This window comes from Galeopterus variegatus, unplaced genomic scaffold, assembly GCF_000696425.1.
Source record: "Galeopterus variegatus unplaced genomic scaffold, G_variegatus-3.0.2 Scaffold549, whole genome shotgun sequence".
NCBI lineage: Eukaryota > Metazoa > Chordata > Mammalia > Dermoptera > Cynocephalidae > Galeopterus > Galeopterus variegatus.
In genome coordinates, this window is record NW_007726660.1 from 432,529 (window position 1) to 456,889 (window position 24,361).

The 24,361-nt window shown below is 38.6% G+C and overlaps 1 protein-coding gene across 5 annotated transcripts in view; it reads right to left on the reverse strand.

The window, feature by feature from the left end:
• The window catches only part of GAPVD1 (GTPase activating protein and VPS9 domains 1), an 86,256-nt gene that overhangs the window by 34,918 nt on the left and 26,977 nt on the right, over positions 1-24,361 (reverse strand). For all 5 annotated transcript variants that reach the window (XM_008569966.1, XM_008569963.1, XM_008569965.1 and 2 more), the window contains exons 3-8: positions 12,164-12,373; positions 9,302-10,145; positions 7,253-7,339; positions 5,868-6,002; positions 5,527-5,716; positions 1,310-1,470 (exon numbers count right to left, since the gene is read on the reverse strand). In XM_008569966.1, the coding sequence (XP_008568188.1) occupies positions 1,310-1,470; positions 5,527-5,716; positions 5,868-6,002; positions 7,253-7,339; positions 9,302-10,145; positions 12,164-12,348 (1,602 nt within the window). In that variant the 5' untranslated portion in view covers positions 12,349-12,373. The remainder of the gene's footprint in view (positions 1-1,309; positions 1,471-5,526; positions 5,717-5,867; positions 6,003-7,252; positions 7,340-9,301; positions 10,146-12,163; positions 12,374-24,361) is intronic.

Below are 24,361 nucleotides of genomic sequence, written 5' to 3' on the forward strand. Positions count from 1 at the left end.
GGCTGCCACTGAGCTGAGGGTTTGGGGATGGTAACAGGGTAAGGTAAAATGTCACAAAACTCTTTTAACGAAATTCACCAGTTTTTTTCCTTCATTAAGCATTCCCTTGATTGTTAAAAGTTTTTGAATAAGACTCCAGAGTTCCAAAGAAGTTAATTCTGGCAGTTCTTGCCAGCTTACTCATTTTTTCTGTGTGGGGAAGGATGGAGTATTGGAGTATGACAGCCCTCTTTCTTACTAGTCACGCCACAGTTCCAAACACAACTTTACCAACCACCATCATCACTTTACCAACCACTAAAACTAGTCTCTTCTTCTCAGCCCAGTAATGAGATTTCTTGAATAATAAGCAGTCACTATTGAATAGAAGATGCTATATCTTTTTCATGAGGTCCCAATGTATGAGAAGAGGCTCCTCCCTTTAGAGAGTCAAGATTTCTTCTTCCCATTTGCCTCTATCCCAAGCTCTTTTGTATACAAATATCTTAAAACTGATTGAAGAAATTTTACTTTCTTGATTTTCTTTTCAATTATCTCTTCCATTTTTTCCTGACCAGTCAAAGAATAGAAAGTATACCTCAAGAATATTTGGCTCTTTTCAGCAGAAATACCATTAATATACCACTAGAAAGAAAATAAACACAAAACACTTCCTACAAATCACTGGAAAAGTCTCTTCAATTTCCATACCACAATTTCCTGGCTTTCTTCTCTTCCACTACTACTAGGAAAATTTCTTTTGTTGTAGACCTGTTCACCAACTTCAATGCCACAGATGTATTAATAATGTAAGGGCCTCTGCAACTGTTCCCAGGTAGCTTAGCATCTGATGAACACCATCACGATAAGCCCACTGAAGATAATGAACAATATGCATTAAATGCATTGCTATGGTCTGAATGTTGTGTTAAAAATTCATGTTGAAATCCTAACTCCTAAGGCAATGGTATTTGAAGGTGGGGCCTATGGGGAGATAATTAGTAGTACCCTTATAAAATAGGCCAAGGGAGCTCATTCACCCCTTCCACCATGTGAGGACACAGCAAGAAGGTGCCATCCATGAACCAGGAAATGAGCCCTCATGATACACTTAATCCACTTCAATCTTCAACTTCCCATCCTCCATAATTGTGAGAAATAAACCTCTGTTGTTTATAAGCCAACCAGCCTCTGGTATTTTGTGATAGCAGCCTGAATGGACTAAGACATGAATACTGACGTATAGAAGCAAGTGACCTTAATTTGAAGAAAACAACCAAAATTTCTTAACATTGATGGCTGTAAATTAAATACACCAATACATTCATACCTCATTTTCTGACATCATCCCTGGAGTAAGCTGGGGACCTGTCCCTAAGGAAATGACCAACACCTCTTCTGGTTGTACCTCCTGGATGGTTTCTTGAGATGACCCTTCATGGTCCATATGCAGGTCCATTAGCATACCAGTGCGGCTTCTGCTCCGAGTTGCTAATAAAACATTTAAAATAAAATAATTTAGAGAAAAAGACAAAAAGAAGAAAATGGTACACTAAATACAAAAATATTTTTTCTATTAGTGTAGTACATTTGCACATGCACAAAATAAGAGTGGTGAAAATATGGATAAGAAAATACAAAACAAAACCAAAAACTAGATCCTCTTAGTTATTCTACTGATGATTAATATAGATTCTCCTTCAAAACTGGTAATTAGAAACAATAATCCAAATCCACCTTACAGGGAGTGACACATAGATAATCATGTCTGCAGAACAGCAGACATGTCCCAATCAATTTAAGTATTATGACAAGAAAAACATTACTTTATTTCTTATCTTTTAAAGATACCTTAGCTATTTTTCCTATAAAATGATTTAACTGCCACAAGTCTCCTATACTAATAATTGAACTTATAAGTGTTAGAAAATTTCATATGGAAACCTGATGGCCATATATAAAGTAATTATTTTAAAAAGTAAAGTATTTTAATTAGGCAATTGTTGACAAAACCGTAATCAGTTTTTGAAAGCACATTTTCCCCCCAGAAATGCATTAACTTCTTTCCAAAGATGCAGGAGAGAAGATTTCCTTAGGTTTGAATATAAGGTCCTTTCTGCTTTATGGAAACATTCTAAATTAATAAAGGTTTCAATTATTTTTGTTTTTTCCCCCAACCTTCCAGGAAACAAGTAATACTTTTTTCTAAAATAATCCATCCTACAGCTCTTTCAAGAACTTTTGGACACCAAAAGATTTAGTTAGTGATAATTTCTCTATGACTTTTATTTAGTCTTCTGTGATAAGTTTCCATTTTCTTTCTCAGGGCAATAAAATTCTTACAACTAAACACTAAATATAAATTCTCTCTGTGCAAAATAAAAGTACAGACATAAAGCAAAAACACTCTATAGTAACAAAACCTTTCAACTTCACTTCAAGTGAAAACTGACCTACTTGAAGACAGATAGAGGCAGAAATATAAATAATCATCTTCTCTTCACAATGCTGTTGATTAATCACTTTGTGAAAATTGAGAGTATACACCAATTTCAAAAAGTCTAAAATAGGTCCACTCACACTTTTATATGCTTGCCCCCACTATCTTCTACTGAATTGTGAAGTTAAATTCAACTTCATGAACAGGTCTATGAATCCTGAACAACAAACTGTGTAACTATAATTTATAAAAATGCAAGTGATCAAATTTCATGTAGCAATTTACATAAAGCAAAAGCAACATGCACATGGAACACACTTTTATAAACTATTTCTTAAATAAAAGTTACAATAAGAAAAGAAAGAACAGCCTATTACCCACCAAATGGGGTTACTAGCGTAATGTGAGCGGTAAGATTGGTGGCTGAGGAATCCCAGGCAGTGATGGCTGCTAACTGTTGTCCTGGGTTGTGAAAGCATTAAATAGAAAAAAATCAACCCTTTGAACAATGGATACACTTTTAAAAATGTGAAATAAACACAATGACCAGGTCACAAGACTACAAAATAATAGTGAGTAAACATTTGAAATTTACTTTCCATTAGACCCATACTTAATGACACTTTCGGATGATGGGAAATGAAAAAACTAACATACAGCAGTAAACAATAGGGAAAAAAAATCTATGATTTACCAAAAATCATTTATTTCTTCAGTGTGCAAATAGCCTATAATAACTAAAAACCATTAAATGTAAAACTTCATTTTTTCTATTTTAAATTAGAAAATGACATTTTGGGATGATGAAGAAAGCAAAAGATTTGAAGAATATTGTAGAGGATTCTTAAAGCAAATGTACTTCACAGGGCCTGGTTTTCCAAAGCCTTGCAGTTTCAAATATTGACCTTGTGGAGGACTGGAAATTTTCCTCAGGCTATAAAGTCTCTAGTGTAAGATAAAGATTTGTGGCACAGCAAGGTTGCTGGCTCAGGGACAGACAGGTTACTGATTGATGTGTAAAGATACTGGAAAATTGCTGGAGGGAGAAGGAATGTTTGCTAGATCAAGCTTTTGTTGGTGGATCACTTAATTGTCTAATGGAATGTCATCTGACTTGTTTCACCAAAAGTTACCAGCCTATATTGTTAAACTATAACCCCACCTATGTTCTCTTCCTGTAACTTCCTGGTCTGGAAAATAAATGCAGGAAGAGAACCCCAATTCGGGGTTAATTTCTCAAGGAAGGGATGCCTCTTGCTGGAAGGTTCCAGGGAAGTTAACCACTTCGGGGCTTCTCACTGCTCAGAAGAGATGGGCTTTGAGTAATCCTTTGTGGCTCCATCACCCAGGAGAAGTGGGGTGACAAATCCACGGGGGGCAAAGCAACAGAATACGATGCCACATTCCTGTTAATAATATAATTCCATACTATCTTAAATGTAAGGTAGAAGAAAATTTAAAAACAAAATCCCATTCCTCAAAATGTATAAATTACAATAACTTCATTTTCACCAAGAGCTGCTGAGCTCATTAAATGCGCACTAAAATACTGCTTCACTGGCCTAAACACTTTTTCCCTGTCTTGTTTACTCTGTCTAACTCCCATTCATCCTTCAAAAGAAAGCACAGCATTCACCTACTCTAAGATCTTCTCCTGATAACACCACCACCACCTGGCTGAGATAGGTATCCCCACAACCCCCATGCTTATCTCCTTCAGAACACTTAGTACACTGAAGGGTACTGGTCTCTTCTTGTTCTCTCCAACTAGACTATCAGCAACTAACTTGAGAGGAAGGGCATGTCCTCATTAAGCAGTGCATCTTTATATCCCCAGTGTCTAACACAGTGTCTCATGTGCAAGTTAGTGATTATACCTATCCTCACAGGATTTTCGTGTGGATAAAATGAAACATTTACAAAGTGCTAACCCAGTATCTGATACATGGCACATGCTCAATTAATTTTTTTGTGTGGGGAAATAGATAACAAATGCTTACAAAGTGAATAAAGCTTAATTAAACATAATTCTTAACTAAATGGATAAACTTGACAAAATAAAATGAAACTTTTTCTTTATTTTATAATATTAAGATATCTTAGCTCAGTTGATAAGAGATTGACTTAAAACAATAATGGAAAAATAGTAACTATTATTTTCCACCTTATTGGTGAAAACTTCTAAAATATTATTATTCATTATATCAGTTAGAACTCCGTAGAAAACAGAGGGCTACATAATTCAAAAATAACATTTTCAAAATTTTTCCAAGAAAAGACACTAAAATTTATTTATTTATTTACCTTTTTTTTTTTTTTTTTTTTTTTTTTTTTTTTTTTTTCAGTTAGCAATGACTGGCTCTGAAGAGGGAGATCCCCGGACAAAAAGCAGCCTTGGAAAATTTGACAAAGTAAGAACGAATACTGTGTCATATGCAATACTGTTTATAGAAAATTCTGCCAAAGTATTAGTGAACCTGTTTTCTTTATTAAATCTTATCCTTGGGTGATGTATAAGTTAAATGTTCTTTTTTTTTGTCTTTTTCCGTGTCCGGCAACGGATCGCAACCCTCAGTGTTGCCCCCGTACTGGACCGGGTACCGGCAACGGGATTGCAACCCTCGGTGTTGCTCCCGCGCCTCGCTCAGCCAGTGAGCGAGAACTGGTCTGTATGTGGGATCCGAACCCTCGGGCGGGAGCGCCGCCCCGCTTCCCAAGCGGCGCACTTATCCAGTGCGCCACCAGGCCGGCCCTATCTTTATTTTTTTTAAGAAGATGACCAATAAGCGTATCTTAACCCTTGACGTGGTGTTGTCAGCACCATGCTCTCCCAAGTGAGTCACAGGCCGGCCCCAAGACACTAAAATTTAAACAAAGTAAACTGTGGATGGTGTGATTTCAATTAATTATGAAAATTAAGTCTATATAAAGCTAAAGCCTTAAATAATCTGGTGTGAGTTTTAAAAAATGAAATACCATTAGTACACATGAAGAGAAAGACTTTCGAATATATTTAAAACTATATTCTAAAATACTGAGCAACAGAAAAAGCTAATGAAGAAATAATAAATTTAAGGGAAAACTCCAATATCAGAAATTCTTTATACCTATAGGTAAGCGATTCTTTTTATTTGCTGGAGTGGTTGCTGGAGACAGCTGAGGAGTATTGTAAGGAGTCATTTCTAAACTGCTGCTTTTTCCTGGCTTGGCCTGGGGTAGATTTGTCAATAAATTGTCAAGAGCCATTCTATCTTCTCTCAGTTGATCTCCAGACATCACACTCTTCATAAAATTCACCTGACAAAAGTAAAGGTCATTAGATAGTGAAATCAATTTTTTAAACATGTACAATACATGTATTATTTCTCACACAATGTACTAATCTATGACTATCCATGCTTAGCTAAAAGATTTTTGAGAAAATCCTATTAAACAATAAAGCCATTACCAGAGTAATAAGCTGACTGTAGGTTATGTAAACCACAGTTCTGCTCAACCCTTCCAGAAGATTAACAGAAGACATTGGAGGGGTCTCCACTGCACGGCCCCCAATCACAACATCAAGGAAAGCAGCAACACAGCTCTGTTAAAACAGGAAAAGACCACAGTAAAATACTTCCCCACCTTTAAAACACTGGAAAAAACTTCTGATTAAGGTAAACAAGCACACAAAAAGTTTAAATTCTTGAAAATTATATTAAACCCAGCATTTAAAAAAACTAAACTGCTATGTATCGATAAAGAATTATTTCCAAGACATGGAAAGCAAAACAAACATGACACAGAACAGTATACATATTGTGCTTTTTTTTTTTTTCATTTTTCTTTTCGCGGCTGGCTGGTACGGAGATCCAAACCCTTGACCCTGGTGTAATTAGCACCACGCTTTTAAGTAAGCTAACCAGCCACCCCTTATGCTACCATTTCTGAAAAGGGAGGAATAGGAAGAATGGGAGAATGTATGTAGGAATTTGCTTGTATAGAGGCCTCTAGAAATATATGCAAAAGACTGATAACATCAAGCTTTTGGGGAGAAAATGAAGGCTAGAGGTGAGAGGTGGAAGGGAAATTTCACCGTATAACCCTTGAATTTTCAACCAGGTTGAATACTCAAAATATGATTGATTATAATTTTATTTAACTAAACTAACTGAACAATCCAATAAATGTTAACTTGTGAAATACACTTAAAATTATAAAAATGTTGCTGGTTCATATACCCATATAAAGTTTTTTTTGGGGGGCAGTGGGAGCTGGCCAAAATGGGGATCCGGACCCATGACCTTGGTGTTATCAGCAGCACACTCTCCCAAGTGAGCTAACCAGCCAGCCCACTGAGTTTTTAAAAAAAACTTTAAAAAATAAAACAGCTCTTTGATTTTCATTACAATAGCATCTCCTCAATACTTCTGTGAGAGTCAGTAATCTTTAGTGACATCTTCCTTTAAATACTGCTGATCTAATACTGTAGCTAATTAAAAAGAACATTTAGGGCCGGCCCGGTGGCGCACTGGATAAGTGCGTCGCTTGGGAAGCGCGGCGGCGCTCCCGCCCGAGGGTTCGGATCCCACATACAGACTGGTTCCCGCTCACTGGCTGAGCGAGGCGCGGGAGCAACACCGAGGGTTGCAATCCCGTTGCCGGTCCCCGGTCCAGTACGGGGGCAACACTGAGGGTTGCGATCCGTTGCCGGACACGGAAAAAGACAAAAAAAAAGAACATTTAACTTATACATCACCCAAGGATAAGATTTAATAAAGAAAACAGGTTCACTAATACTTTGGCAGAATTTTCTATAAACAGTATTGCATATGACACAGTATTCGTTCTTACTTTGTCAAATTTTCCAAGGCTGCTTTTTGTCCGGGGATCTCCCTCTTCAGAGCCAGTCATTGCTAACTGCTGCAAAAGGCGGCCAACCTGCAACCCAAAGAAGTGGTAGGGACAAATAGGCTGTAGATACTTACAAACTCCTGCTCATAAAAACATTTCTATTCTAGTCTAGAAATCTGTTTCATAATAATACTCACATCACTTGACCAGGCATACCAAATAGGGTCCCCAATAAAATGTGTATCTTGTCTACATCAGCATTTACTAATTTTAGATTAAAAATTATAAAGAAGTAGAAATTTCTTGTTTTAATTTCTCTAACACATGATATCAACAATCGGAAATAAAAGTACAATACATTTGTTTCTGATATTGTATTTTTCATGTGCTTAAAATTTTTTAAATTAATTTGTAAAAGCTGACTTACTCATTAAACTACTTCAAGTTAATATTAAGTACTTTATAGAATTCACAAAGCAGTCAAGGTAGAATTTTTTTCTAAATTTATTTATATTTATTTTTTAAAGATGACTAGTAAGGGATCTTAACCCTTGACTTGGTGTTGTCAGCACCACACTCTCCCAAGTGAGCCACAGGCCGGTCCCTTTTTCTAATTTAAAAGCAAACAATTCCTACAGAACATAAGCTGTTTGGTAAAGTAACACTAATTCACAGAGCAAGTTCCTTACTAACAAAAGTGAATTGTTAATCCACTCTAAAGGTTTCCTGCTGAAAGTTAACATCATTATAGTATCTTCATATCTGGGACAATCTCCATTTTTACTCATTTTGAAAATATGTGATTCAATTTCTACTGGAATGACAAAAATAAAACTACAAATACATTATCACTAGAATAAATTTACTGTTTCACAGATGATAAAAAGTAATTAGGGAACACTTATTCTATTTTATGGAATGAAGTGTTGCCCGATTCTAGAATCACAATAAAGCCAATTAAGATCTTTACACTAAAAAAAATTTAGATTGGGAATTCTATATAGTGAATTGCTAAAATGCTGCAGATAAAAGAACTGATCATTAAAAAAAAAAACAAAAAAACAATTCCTTGAAGTTGATACGACAAGCATACAGAAAGGACATTGTTGGGGGGGAGGGGGGAGAGGGAGGAGGGAGGGAGGTTTTGGTAAATTGGCCACAATAACCAACCACATTGTATATCGACAAAATAAAATAGAAAAAACAAAACAAAAAAACTTATCACTTAAAAAAAAAAAATCACCCAAAGATAGTCTATTCTGAATTTCTCTTCTTCACAGTATTTCTGGGGAGGATAAGACATGATTAAAAAGAGTCCCTGAAGAAATAATAACACAACTTTAGTAATTTAGATGATTAGAAAAAAAGTGCTAATATAAATCCAAAAATCCTTTTTCTGAAACTCTTAGGTATAGAAGAGTTTCAGATTTCAGAATTTAGAGATTTTTAGAAAGGGAAGTTAGAGCATACATGTAACATATCCACTATGTAGTGTGTTACCCTGTAATCAAACACATTAACATCTTTTTTTTTTCTTTTTTTGGCTGCTGGCCTCTATGGGGATCCAAACCCAGAACTTAAGTGTTATAAGACTGCTTTAACCAACTGAGCTAACCAGCCAGACCAAGCAAATTAATACTTCTGTGATAAAACATGAGTACTCACCAGCAATAAATGGAATGACAATTATAAACAGCCTCATGTTAGTTTAGCTTAGGTTTTGCTACCAAATGACACTCAGTTTTTGATCACTCTGGATTTTGAAACTATAGAAAAGAGGTCACTATCCTTTGTTCTGGAAAATCTAATCAACTATACATTCAAGTGTGTAAGGATTCCATTTAAAAACTAACACAAAATGTTTTGTGACTACAATATCTTAAAATCCCAATATGACTGCTTTTATTTCATAAGAAACAAATATTTAGGACAGTTTGAGGAAAAGGAATGGTAAGAATATATGAATACTGTAGTTATATTTTCTATTTCCACCTCCATTGGCCAACTGATTTTAAACTAAATGCCACATTAATAATAGCAAAAGCATACCTGCATCAGATTAAATCGTGCCACCTCATTAATAGGAGCATCAGAAATTATTCCATACTGTTCTGGATTGACAACTGCAGGACAAATGAAGTAGGCCAACAGGAGATCAGTACACATTGCCCTGACCTCCCCAACTTCCAGTCTATCTACACAGGAGAGGGTTTTGTACATCTGTGACACAATCCACCTCAAACTATGTGGAAAACAATACGTATTCTGTTTGAGATAACCAATAAATTTGTTCACCAAAGCCACTAATTTGGCCTCATTGGACTCTACCATCTCTTGAACCTTTTGCCTGAATCTATCTGAGCCTTTCTCTCCAAAGAGTTTTTCCTGTTGAGATGGGGAGAACCTCTCAATTAGCTTGTTTGGGTCTGTTTCCAGGTGATCTTCATCTTCAACAAGCAGTTGCATGATTGGCTCATGTAAAGTAGCTGTGAGGAAAAGTTTGGCAGAAAACAGTCCTTCAGAAAAAAGTTTAAATAAAATGCTGAAGGCACAAGTTCCTCTCCTCAAAAGTCGCCTGGGATTGTCACTTTCTTTAAGTTCAAATTCAATTAAGTATCGCAAAACCTGAAGGAGGTAGCTTTCATCTTCTTGCATAATACAGTTGCCATACAGGGAGGTAAAAACTGTGTAAATAACACTTTGTGTGTTCTCCTGATTAAGTTTCTCTCCAGCAACCAAAGAAGAGGCAATAAGACGAGGATTTTCCCTTAATCGACTCAAGAATTCTCCGTAAGCGGTCTCCTGAAATCCCAATTGCTTATATCCATCAACGAACTGTGTATCTTCCAAAATCTTGGCATGTTGGCAACATTCAGCAGGGGAAGCTTCAGCACTAAAAAAATATCAAACAAGCAAAATAATAACAATAATACATATCAAAATATATATACTATACATATACTGTATACATATACAATAACACATAAACTATATTGAAATATGGAAATATGAGTTGATTATAGTCCCAGCAACAAGATCACCCTGACTTGCTAAAATCTTTTAGACCAACAGCATCTAAAGTAGTAGGTCCTAACAACTATTGCCCAGAGCTATATTCATGGATTGAATTAAACATTAGTTAAAAACTGCTTATTTATGGACACAAGAAAGTTTACAAATATTCAAGTAATAAAAAATAATAAAAAGTAAGCCCAGGCCGGCCCATGGCTCACTCGGGAGAGTGCGGTGCTGATAACACCAAGGCCACGGGTTCAGATCCTATATAGGGATGGCCGGTTTGCTCACTAGCTGAGCGTGGTGCTGACAACACCAAGCCAAGGGTTGAGATCCCCTTACCGGTCATCTTTAAAAAAAAAAAAAAAAAAAAGTAAGCCCATATCAGGTATATCATTCAACATTTCTCAACCTCAATGTGCCAGTATGTAAGCATTTGTAAAATCATATCCTTCAACCAGGCTTCTTACTTCTGAAAACGAATCCTAATAAAATAAGCACAAAAGAGTGGGGGGGCGGTGTAGGGAAAGTGAAAGAAAATGATCAGGGCCCATCAGATGTTCAGAATCTTGCCAAGCATTTGATGTAAATATGCATATGTGCCCAGGTATTCCTTGGCTATTGTCTGATGTAATTGTGCATGTGCACCCAGGTGTCCTGGGTTATAGACTTAACTATGAAGGATGAGTGGCTCTGATCCACAGGGTTCCCCACCCCCAGGACGCCCCCAAGGGTGTCATGGGTAGGCTGCTACTGCTGCTGAAGGCTGTTGCTGCCAGGGCCCCTGGCACCCTCCAGGAGGCCACCAAAGCCACTGCTGCTGCTACTACTGAGGACTGAGCTTATGTCATCTGCGAACGCCTCCCAGGATCTTTCCCAATTACCTAGCATGGACCTGCGTGTGAGGGGTCTAGTGACCCAGCCAGGCATGTGAGGGGTCTGGTGACCCAGTCTGTACAATGGGTTTGAGGAGTTTGAGCCCTAGCCCTGACAATACAAGTGGAAATTTAGTATAACTAAAATAATGAAACATTCTGGCTTTAGTTATGAAATGCCTAGCCATACAATTAGCGTAGCTATTGCTGTAACCCAACAATTGGTGTAGTTGTGTAGCTTTATGGGGGGAAGTCCTACAACAATGTTCAAAACAGCTCTATTCTTTTTTTTCCTTTTTAACTTACTTTTGAGATAAAATACAGCAAAGCACACAAATCTCAAATGTTCAGCTTGATCAATTTTTACATTTGTATCCACCACTCAGATTAAGACATGGAACATTTTAAGCATCCCAGAATGCTTCTGCATGTCCCTTTCCAGTTAATACCACCCTCCCAAGCCAAAGAAGTAACCATTATTCTGATTTCTGCCACCAAAGATCAGTTCTGTCTCTTTTTGAAGTCATATAAATAATCATACAGTATGAATCCTTTGTCTGGCTTGTTTTCTCAATATTATACCTCAGCACCACTATTCTTACAGTTAAAATCCACTTCTTGTGAAAACAGAACAATGAGGTATTAACACAATGAAATATGTGGTTTCTACACCTGAAAAGTAGATATACAGTATCAAAATATGGAATTGTATATATTAAATAATATTAGGAGAAAAGCAGAACAAATGATAATTTACTCTCTACAACAATAAAATGTTATATATACAAAGATACAAAACTAGCATGGTATAAAATGTTAATGCTTAAGTTATAATTTTCTACAGAAGTGCTTAAGTAATTAATAAATGAAATAGTATATAAACAAAGACTCAAATTAATGTTAATTTAAATTACCTTAAACCATGCACTTTGTTGCAAATAGATTCATTTATTTACAGTTAGCAGTCAGCACAGAATCACAGTGGTTCACAAAGTTTAAGACCTGAAAACCTTTTCTTTACCTTGTTATGATAAGCCGATCCAAATTAATCCTCTGCTGCTTTGCAATCCATGCTGTACGATACAACTTTTCAGCTGTCTTAAGTACATCTGCATTGAGCCTCTGAATGAGCTGTTTCTCAGAGTTTATATATAAGCGTTCCTGCTTGAGGTGATGAGCCAGAGTATGAATATCTAGCTTCACCATCTTCAAGTGCAAAAAAGGCTGATCACTAAGAGTAAAAAGACAAATTTTGAAAGTTTATGTCATTTAAATTCCTTTTTAAAAATCAAAAGGGGTAGAACATATTAAAAATTATATTACACTTAGTACAACTGTTAGTTCTAATTTTAAAATAAACTATATATTTTCTATTACAGAAGCATTACAGGTTTGGAATAGAAAAACTGGTACATACGGATAAGGAAAAAAAAAAAAAGCCCCTAATAAGGCCACTGCTCAGAGATAGCCACTGTAAACACTGCGTATATCCTTCAAGTCCAGTGTCTATTTGTTAACCCTGGAGTTATCACTGACTATGCACTTTCACATCACAATTAACATATCCTGTTGATTCTATCTTCAAAATCTATCTCAAATCTGACTACTTCTCCCTACCTCCATCTCTCACCTGAAGATCTATAACCACCACCTCATAACTGATCTCCCTGCTTCCAATCTTGTACTTCTAGAGTCTGTTCTCTACCAAGCATAGAGAGAACCTTTAATCTTAAGTCCGATCACTTTATTCTCCTACTAAAAACCCTCCAAAGGCTTTATTTTATACTTAGAATAAAATTTGAAGGTCTTAAATGATCTATCCCTGGCTACTTCTCCAACCTCACCTCCTACCATTCTACCCTAGCCTCCTCACTGTCCCTTGAACAGGCCAACATTCCTCTCCCTCAAAGCCTCCGAATTTGCTGATCCCTCTGCCTGGAAGGCTATTCCTCCAGAGAGCTGCAAGGCTAATTAGTGTCTTCATTTGGGTCTCTCTGCTCAAATGTCTATTTAGAAAGGCCTTCTCAGACAAATGTTTCTAAAACAGAAAATATCACTCCCTATTCCTTCTTTTGGTCTTTTAAAGTACTTGCCCCTATCTAGCATCATGTTACAGATATCTACTTGTATGTTAATCAAGTTTATTAAATGGCTTCCCCACTAAAAGGTTAAGTACCACTAGGGCCAACGCTTGTCTGTTTTGTTCACTTACAGCTATAATTTCAGGGCCGAGGACAGTGCCTGGTTCACAGCAGGAATTGAATAAATATTTGCCAAAGGAATTAATGAAATCACACAATTCTTGTTAATCTAGCAGCTAAGCAAATGGGTACAAATGTACACATATTTTAAAGCCTTATTACTTAAGATACACCCATGGACCTAGAAGCCTTACCAAACCACAAATGTTTTATATCAACAACAGAAACACCTGTGGCACAGGTAACAGAACACAATATTGTGTGTCTAGACAGCAGCCAGTCATTAAGTGAGAGAAAAATTTCTCATTAAGCATTAAACATTATGAGAACAGCTGGTATTTAAAGATACCTTTATTAAAATAAATAGGTTTAACAATTTAAAATTTTGATTTCAGCAATTTTTAAACTTTCTTATTTTAATAAACTACTGATGACTAAGAAAAATTTAGATATTATCATCTAAACTCAACTTAATTGCTTTCAAAAAATATTTTCTTGTACCTTATGCATTCCCCAACAAACTATGCAAAGCTGTTATTCTTAATTTCCTGCACTGATAAGGCTCTTATACTGCTTTCCTCTTAAACAATATCATTATGTCTGCTTCACCAAGATGATTCTCAATTGAATTAGTCCCAAGAGCATCTGTGTACATTCAAAATAATTGGTGGTATTATATACAAATAAATATATTATTTACTCATGCTATAAAATATGCATATATTTTCTACATGCGGACTTTGTAGACTTCCATGTGGGAACTCTAACACCCTTGAGGGGGCTCTAAGTCCACAGGCTAAAAACAAAATCATTGCTCTAATGGTTTTAATTATGAGAAATATCATAGTTAATGAAGCAGTACTGAAATGGGCTGTGAAAAACCTACATGTTGGGCTGGCCCGTGGCTCACTTTGGAGAGCGTGGTGCTGACAACACCAAGTCAAGGGTTAAAATCCCCTTACAGGTCATCTTTAAAAAAGAAAAAAAACAAAAAACAAAAAAAAAACTACACGCTTCATTAAGCGTATATTTTCTGAACCTCAGTTTTTTTAATACATAAAATGTAAACAAAACATCTGCATTTATTTTGTTCCTGGTACAAGCAACATATTAGGTAATAGGAATACAAAAAAGGATAAAATCTAGCACGTGCTCTAAGAACTTTCTAATCTAGTAGAATGAGGCAGGCATGCAAGCAAAGGGCTACCCAAAAATGTTATGGGTATTATGGAGTAGGAACAAAAGAGAAGAAACAACTAAGGACTTAGATTCCTGAACCTAGCACGCATGCACATGTGTGCGTGCGTATGTGTCTGGCCAGTGCTGGGATCTGGGATTCAAACCCATGACCTTGGTGTAACAAGGCTGTGCTTTAACCAAGTAAGCTAGCTGGCCAGCCCCTGAATCTAGTCTTAAAAGACAAGTATTTGCAACAAAAAAAGAAAAAGAAAAGTATTAGCAAGACATAAAGAGGATGGTGAGTGGGGGTAGAATTCTGGATAGAGGGGGCCAACCAAGCAAAGGCACATATGTGTATATTTAGAGACCTACACACTTGTTAGTTTGGGGCCATGTATGTTGTGTAAGAGTGAAGACGAGGGGAGGGGAGAAAGTATATAATGAGAGATAAGACTACAGAGACAGAAGGTTCACAGAAGTCAGAGTTAAGAAACTTGTACTCTACACTGCAGGTGATGGGGAAAAAGTTTTAAATGAGATTAATGTGATTAAATTTATATTTGAGAACATAAATTCTGGCAGTAAGGAAAAGGATGAAGAGATGGGGATAGGACTAAGATGAAGAGAGACTACAAAATGTTGATAGGCAAGAAATGCTGCAGTTGGGTAATGGAAAAAACAAGACAAACTCTACAGAAATTAGGAGGTAGAAAATACAAGATGTGTTGACGCCTACATATGGAAGACGTGAGGGCAGAAGTTTCCAACTCTGGTGACAGTATGGGTGTGGTGTTATTCACCACAACTGAGTACCATATGAGAAAACACTTTTTTTTTTTTTTTTAAAGATGACTGGTAAGGGGATCTTAACCCTTGACTTGGTGTTGTCAGCACCACTCTCACCCAGTGAGCTAACCGGCCATCCCTATATGGGATCTGAACCCGTGGCCTTGGTGTTATCAGCACCGCACTCTCCCGAGTGAGCCACGGGCCGGCCCAGAAAACACTTTAGAAACTGAAAATTGTGCCTGGAATAGTTCTAAGAACTTTGCACACTTAATCTTCATAATATCCCTCTGACATAGGTACTTAGCAGCTAAGGAAACTGAGGCCCAGGGATACTAGGAAACTTTGCCCAAGGCCACACAAGTGAGAGGTGATAGAGTCAATACACTATTACTATTATTACCACCCTGATTTCTACAAGAATGACTCATAAATCCATTCCTGTAGTCCTGATTGATCTACCTACAGCCATTTCTTTATTTTCAGCTGTCACTCAGATATATGCCTTGATAGCCTTCCATCACTTTAAAAAACTCTTCTCCCCAAACCCACAATCTTCAAAAACACGCTCACTGTTTTCCTTCCCAACTTTTTAGTTTTTATCTCTGTTAACTCTACTACTCTTCCAGTAGAGAAGAATCATCTTGCTGTACCTGCAGCCAGCATTCTTCATAGTACCTCTCTCATCTGACACTTCCAATACATTCCTGAGGCCAACTTGTGTCTCAATTATTTCTTAAACGTATCACCACATCAATAAATCACCACCACAATTATGGTATTGTTCTGCTTAAGACATCTTCAATGGCTTCCCACTACTTCCAGGAAAACAGCTATTTGATTAGGTTTACGGCATTTACAGCCTTCTAAAATCTGGCCTCAAAGTATCTCTCCAGGCTACCTTCCATCGCTTCCTCGTATGAGCCTTTCACTTCATAAAAATCTCTTACTTGATATCCCAACACAAACCTTTCTTCAGCTGCTACTGATCTTCACGCTCCTACATTTCAGCACTACCAATCTGACGATTATACATGTTCTGCAGTGTACCCGCTGTTCTACTGCCCTGTTATTTAAGTATTTTACTAACATATTTCACATGTTGACATCCCCTCACCCTCCCACAATAGTTAGGGCTGTGCTGTCAAATATTTTAGCCACTAGCCACATGTGGTTGTTTAATTTAAATTTTAAAATGCATTGTATATGACTTCTATCTTAATTAAAAATTTAACTTAAAATTCAGTTTCTCAAGTCATACTAGCCACCATTGTCCCAGTACTGGACAGTCACATGCAGCTAGAGGCTATACAGAACAGTACAAAAGACATTTCCATCATCATAGAAAGTTCTATTGGATAGCACTGCTCTAGAGTACAAATAGTGTCTAATTCATCTCTAAATTCCTCTTATAATTTAAGAATACCTTACACTGAGTAAGCACTTTAAAAGTACCTATTTCTCCTATTTCGATTCAAAGCAGGCTTACCTCAGCAAAGTTAATGTTCATATAAGCTTTTCTGTTATTTTAGCAGTGATTCCCATAACTTTTTTTTAACCCTCACAGAATACTGTAAAATTATTTACAAAATAAAATGCTTCAAACAAATGTATTTATTTATTTTTATTTATTTATTTTTTTGGTCTTTTTTTCGTGACCGGTAAGGGGATCGCAACCCTTGGTGTGGTGTCACCCGCACCGCGCTCAGCCAGTGAGCGCACCGGCCATTCCTATATAGGATCCGAACCTGCGGGAGCGACGCTGCGCTCCCAGCACTGCGCTCTCCCGAGTGCGCCACGGGTCGGCCCTGCTTCAAACAAATTTAAATTCACTTATGTTGTCATAACATATCAAGGAAATTTGTTACACCTAAAAAGAGTTAGAGCTGACTGGTAACCTCAGTTGGTTACAGCATGGTGCTGATAACACCAAGGTCCACAATTATTCAATCCTGTACCAGCCAGCCACCAAAAAAAAAAAAAGTGACAAAAATAAGAAGTTAGAGTTGCTGCTTTAAAGTTTTGCATACAGGCTGGCCCGGTGGCGTACTGCTACAGTGCGCCGCTTGGGAAGCGTGGCGGCGCTCCCGCCGAGGGTTCGGATCCCACATACAGACCGGCCGCTCACTGGCTGAGCGAGGAGCGGGGGCAACACGGAGGGTTGCGATCCCGTTGCCGGTCCCGGTCCGGTACGGGCACGACACTGAGGGTTGCGATCCATTGCCAGTCACAAAAAAAGACAAAAAAAAAAAAAGTTTTGCATACACGTTTAAATATGTTTTTATATCAACCCTAGGGCTGGCTGGGTAGCTCAACTGTTTAGAGCATGGTACAGACAACACTGAGGTCAAGGGTTTGGATGCCCACAATGGCCAGCTGCCAAAAAAAACCCCACCAGCTATAATGACCCTCATTGCTACAAAGATAAAGTAAATGTAAAAAATCAACAGATAACTGCTAAAATTTATATATTTTTTGCACAAAATCACTGATGCATTTTCTTAAATAATCAGATAAATTCTAATGTGGATTTGCCTACAAAATAATCTTGTAGTTATATCACAATGGTAGAAAGAGGTAAGAAGAACTGTTCCAGACTATTAGCTCAGTTGGTGACAGCACGGTGTTATAACACCAAGGTCAACAGTTCAGATCCCATTACTGCCAGCCAACAAAGTAAATAAATAAATAAATTGATTAATAAACAAATATAAAAGGGACTAAAGCGACATAACCAACAGCAATGCATGGGTCCTGACTGGCTCTTGATTGGGGGTGTTGAGAGAAAAGCCACTTTAGGGACAACTGGAGAAATCTGAATATGCATTGGATATCAGATGATATTAGAAAAGTATTGCTAATTTTATTAGGTATAATACTGGTATTGTGGTTACATGGGAGAATATTTTACTTTTAAGAGATTCATGCTCAAGTATTTAGAAATGAAGTGTTAGGGGGCCGGCCCGGTCCCTCGCTTGGGAGCGCGGCGGCACTCCCGCCGAGGGTTCGGATCCCACATACAGACCGGCCGCTCACTGGCTGAGCGAGGTGCGGGTGCAACACCGAAGGTTGCGATCCTGTTGCCGGTCCCGGTCCGGTACGGGCGCGACACTGAGGGTTGCGATCCGTAGCCGGTCACAAAAACAAAAGACAAAAAGGGTAAAAAAAAAAGAAATGAAGTGTTAGGATGTCTGCAACTTATATATGGCTCAGCAAAAAAAGAGAGATTTAAAAATGCAGAAAAATGTAAACAACTGGGTATATGGCAATCATTGCATTATCCTCTGATAGTTTTTATATGATAGAAAATTTTCATAATTAAAAAACAGGGATAAATATTTTAGAAATTCTCAAACTGTGCCCTCATTGCTGCTTTAATTCAATGTAATTCAACAAATATATTACTGAGTTTTGTTGGAATCTAGCAAGTTCCCTAATCCCAAGGAGCTCACAGTCTAATTACAACCTAAATACTGTTCAAGATAAAGAGGGAGCATAAAATGTTTTCAATGACACAGCAAAATCTGAACCAATTTATGCAATTTAGAAGTTAAAATCTTCAAATATAACTTCACTTTAAAAATTAACACATGGGGGCCGGCCCGGTGGCGCACTGCTATGGTGTGCCGCTTGGGAAGCGCAGTGGCGCTCCCGCTGAGGGTTCGGATCCCACGTGCAGACCGGTTCCCGCTCACTGGCTGAGCAAGGCGCGGGGGCGGCGCCGAGGGTTGCTATCCGTTGCCGGACACGGAAAAAGACAAAACAAAAAAAAGGAAAAATTAACACATGGGCCGGCCTGGTGGCGCACTCGGTAGAGTGCGGCATTTGGGACTGCGGCGGCGCTCCCGCCAAGGGTTCGGATCTCATATAGAGACCGGTCAGCTCACTGGTTGAGCGCGGTGCGGGTGCGACACCAAGGGTTGCGATCCCGTTGCCGGTCGCGGTGCAGGCGTGACACTGAGGGTTGCGATCCCGTTACCGGTCACAAAAAAGACAAAAAGGGGGGAAAAAAAAATTAACACATAAAAGTGATGTTCCACTTAATCTAAACAGGAACTCACCTTCTAAACCGTCTAATAGTCCCAAATGTCTTCAAAGACATTTTTAAAAGACATTTTAATTAAACCTAGAACATCAGACAAACTAAGTACCTTTTTTCTTTCATCAAGTTCAACAATTACAAGTTTTATTGCCTTCCTTTCTATAAGAAGCTGGTCAGAATGCTTCTAAAAACAGACAGTGACTTACTGTGAAAAACAGTACTTAAAAAAAAAAATCTTTGTATACGTGTATAATCCTCTCAGGACCACAAAAAGATAGGAAAGTATCAGTAAAATCCAAAAGATTTAAAATGCGAACTAACTCTGACCCATGTTTTTGCCCAGTTTACTTAAATTAAATCCATACTCTGAATACTATTTTCTACAATATGTAGCACATACCAGATTATAACAATATTAAATCTCCATGTCTCCCAGTAGACTGTAAACATTGACAGTAAAAACTAACTCAACTTTGCATCCTATTATAGTTGATGGCAAGTAGGAGAAACTCAAAAATGTTAACTGAACTCAATTCAGCTAGCACCAAGTCTACTGACTCACATGTTTTGAATAAAATAGTATCACACACTCACAAAATAATAATACTGAACAGATCACTACTTAAAAATGATAATTGAAGGAAAAAGATTGAGAACTTAGAAAGTAAAATCTATAAAGTTGTTCTGCTCTTCTAAGGCACCACTATAACACAAGAGGAGTTAATATTCCCCAGGAACAGCTTAAAAAACATTTAAACATGAATAACTAAAAGTGGGAAAATTTTACTATACTAAAGACAATAGGAAAAAACAGACATTAGCAAATAAATTAGTTTTTTCCTGGAAAGTAGCAATAACAGTATCAGTATTGAACTAACACTTATTTAGGACTTATGCCAGGTACTCTGCTATTTTTTTCCTTATTGAACCCTCACAACCCTACGATAGGTGTGCTCTGGTAATCCTCATTTTAGAGTTGAGAAAAGTGATGACATACATAGTAATTAGCTAAGATCCAAACAAACTCAGTTCTGTCTGACTCCAAAGAAGCATTTGTTCTCAACCAACTAAACACTTTGTCATTAACATCTACTTTAATTTCTAGTTCTGTTAAGAATTGACTCCTTAAAGTTCCTTAACTTTACAGTTTTTATGGAACTTTATCTGGCTTCTCTTTTTATGGAACTCTATCTGGTGATGTCTACTACATTTGAGTTTACACTCAAATACCGTATAAAACACAGGTGTCCACAACCCTCATCTCTTGGCTGAGCTTAAATTCTTTAGTTTATCCACCTGCAAAACATCTTAACAACAAGACAGAATCTCAAAATTGGAAAGGCTATTAAAAGCCATCTTCTCCAATTTAATTCAATTAGACAAATATTTTCTGAAATGTTTTCACTATGCTGAGCATTGACAATAAAGAGCAGAACAAAACAGACATAACCTATGTCTTCATAAAGCTCAGTCAACTGTGAAGCCAGGAGCAAATACATTAAAAGTACTACAAGTTGAAGGGGAAATAAGAATCCAAGCACCCAAGACTCAAAAATCTCCAAAACAGAACACAACAATTCCCCTCCTAAAACCAGCAATTGTTTCAGACTTTCCTATTTTTGTCATGGCACAAACAGACTCCTAGTCTCAAAACTTAGATTCATCCTTTTCTTCAGCAGCAAGTCTGTCACCAAGTTCTACTCTGTCCTCTTCTTTCTTATTCCTCCGTAAATAACCAAATTCAGTACCATGAACCCATGACAATCGAAAAAATGTCCTAATGTGTTCCTCTGCTTGAAGTTTTTCCTCCAATCTATCCTACACTGACAGACTGATATTTCCAAAGTAAAATTTTGATGTAAACCTTCCCAATGTCTCCCGAATCCCCTTTAAAAGCCCTTAGGGACTTCTCAATAATGCCAGAATATATTAAAACATCTGCAGAAGTCAGGAGGGAGCCTGTGTGCTCAATTAAGACCACCCCTTGATTAACTCTCCATGCTTCCAATAGCAGGAGTCAAATGGAAGCCCCAGAAAACTCTGTGACTATTTGGTAAAAAGATCCCCTTCTCTCCCTCCCCTCAACCCTTACAGCCAATTCCATCAAAATCTACCCTGGACCACTGATTCTTAATTTGCTTGACCTTTATTTCTTTCATGTCAATCACAAGGAGCCCAGAACTCCTGTCACCCCTCATCCTTCAGAACCTAACCCCTAGACAGCTTCGTATATCACCTCTTCCATCCTCATCTCCTGCCCCTCCCCACCTCTAAACTCTTTTCACAGTGACCCCTGGAATACAAGTCCAATTACCAGAAAATGTCCTATAACTTGAACCTTCTCTGGAAGGCTCCTTTACCTTTTCTTTCTTCTTTCTTTTCTTTCCTTTCCTTTCCTTCCCTTCTTCCCTTCCCTTCCCTTCCCTTCTTCCCTTCCCTTCCCTTCCCTTCCCTTCTTCCCTTCCCTTCCCTTCTTCCCTTCCCTTCCCTTCTTCCCTTCTCTTCCCTTCCCTCTTCCCTTCCCTTCCCTCTTCCCTTCCCTTCCCCCTTCCCTTCCCTCTTCCCTTCCCTCTTCCCTTCCCTTCCCTCTTCCCTTCCCTTCCCTTTCTTTCTTTCTTTCCTTTCTCCTTCCCTCTTCCCTTCCCTTCCCTTTCTTTCTTTCTTTCCTTTCTTTCTCTCTCTCTCTCTCTCTCTTTCCCTTTCTTTCTTTCTTTCCTTTCTTTCTCTCTCTCTCTCTCTCTCTCTCTCTCTTTCTTTCTCTCTCTCTCTTTCTTTCTCTCTCTTTTCTTTCCTTACTTCCTTCCTTCTTAGCACTCAGTTATGGTGAGAACATGTGGTATTTCTCTTTCCTTGTCTGGCTTATTTCACTTAACATAATTTTCTCTAGATTTATCCCTGTTGCTGCAAAGGGCAGAATTTCATTCTTTTCTCTGTGTTATCAGCGCCATGCTCTAACCAACTGAGCTAACCCGGCCAGCCCTAAGGCTTCCACATTCTTGCTTTAACTGGATCCTGGCTTTCCCATGGGAACATGGCTTCCTCTCAGACCTCTCAGGTATAGCTGTTTTCTCTCCCACACCCTTCACAATATAGGACCAATTTCACACCATTCTCCCTCCCTTCTCCATTAAAAATCCCATGAGACCACACCCATTACGCTCCTCCATGGTGCGGACATACACTACAGTCTTTTCTTGTTCCATCAGCATTCCAAAACTCCTATAATCATTTGACTCCACCAAGATTTTTATGGCACTGATCCTACCACCTTTTTAACTCATCTTCACCCCCTTCCTGTCTTTGCTTCCCTCCTTACCTTGCTAGCATAAATCCCATGGCCAATCATTATAATCACTTCCCTGAATGCAACATCAATTTGCCCCTCACTAGAGTAAACCACAACCCAAGTTAAACCCAATGCTCTGCCTATCTACACCTGTGGATGAGAAAACAAACCCACACAGCCATGCTAATATCACTTTAAACTCTTGATCACAATCTCCAAATGGGCCCTTACTGCTGCAAGCGTTCACATTATATTTCCCCAGTCCACCCACCACTCTCCCACTCTCCTAGGCAGCTAATTCATACCATCCTCTCTTCTCAAGTCTCCAACACCTCTTCCCTATTCTTATTCTCAGCTCCTTGCTTTCTACTTCACTGAGAAAACTGAAGCAATGGGAAATGATTTTCCACAAGCTCACAGCATCAAATATATGAGGGATCTTCAAAAAGTTGGAAAGACTTCCAGTCAAGATGGCGGAATAGACGGTCCCTAGCGTCACTCTCTCCTACAAATCAACTGATTTAAACTATAAAAACATGACATCAAGTGCATATGGAACGGGGAGATGTCCAGTGGGGGAGGCAGAAGATCCGCGGAGACCACATGCCCTGTGGGGCCACCGTCGCACGATCAGGCAGATAGGCTTCACCGCCAGCCACCCAGCTCCATTCCCAGCCCAGCCTAGTGCGCTCGGAGCAGGGATACATCCAGCAGGGGAGGAGGGAACTCAACGGAACCACACTGCTGCCGTGCGATCCAGCAGCCCAGACCAATGCGTACAGAGAACAGAGTCGTCCAGCAAGGGAGATAGAAGCTCCGTAGAGTCCACACTCCCTGTGGGGGGGCCGCCGCTGCGTGATCCAGCGGCAGGTAGGTTTCACCGATGCCACCCGGCTCCATCCCAAGCCAAGCCTAGCGCGCACAGAGCAGGGAGACATCCTACAGGGGAAGGGGAAGATCTGTAGAGACCACACGCTCTGTGGTGCCTCGGCACATCCCAGCAGCCCGGCCCAGAGCGCACAGAACTGGGAGAAGTCCAGCACGGGAGATGGAAGCTCAGCAGAGACCACACACCCTGCAATACCCCCCCATGATCCAGCAGCCCAGCAGAGTCCAAGCTGACCAGAGAGGTGGCTCCCTAGAGAGGCCCAAGACCCGAGGCAACCACACACGCAAGGCACTAGTGGCCAACTGAGCAGTCACTGAGGTAGCAATACCAAATTGGCAACCACAGCAACATCTTAGTCAGGCAATAGTGTCAAACCTGTGAACTGTGAAACCCTCTGCCACAATGAATAAACATCAAGGAAAAGATAACAGAAATACGAAAAATCAAGAAGGTACACCACCAAAGGATAATAACTTTCAAGCTCTAGATCCTATAGAACAAGAAGCCCTTGAAATGACTGACAAGGAATTTCGAGTGATAATTCTAAGGAAACTGAATGAGATACAAGAAACCTCAGCTAGACATCATGATGAAACGAGGAAAAGTATACAGGACCTGAAAGAAAAATGTAAAAGGAAATCAATGTCCTGAAAAAAAATGTAGCAGAACTTGCTGAACTGAAGAAGTTATTCAGCGAAATAAAAAACACAACAGAGAGTTTAACCAGCAGGCTTGTCGAAGTTGAATAGAGAACCTCTGAACTTGAAGATGGGCTCTTTGAAAAAACACAAGCAGACAAAAAAAAAAAAAAAAAAAAAAGCAAAAGGAATCAAAGG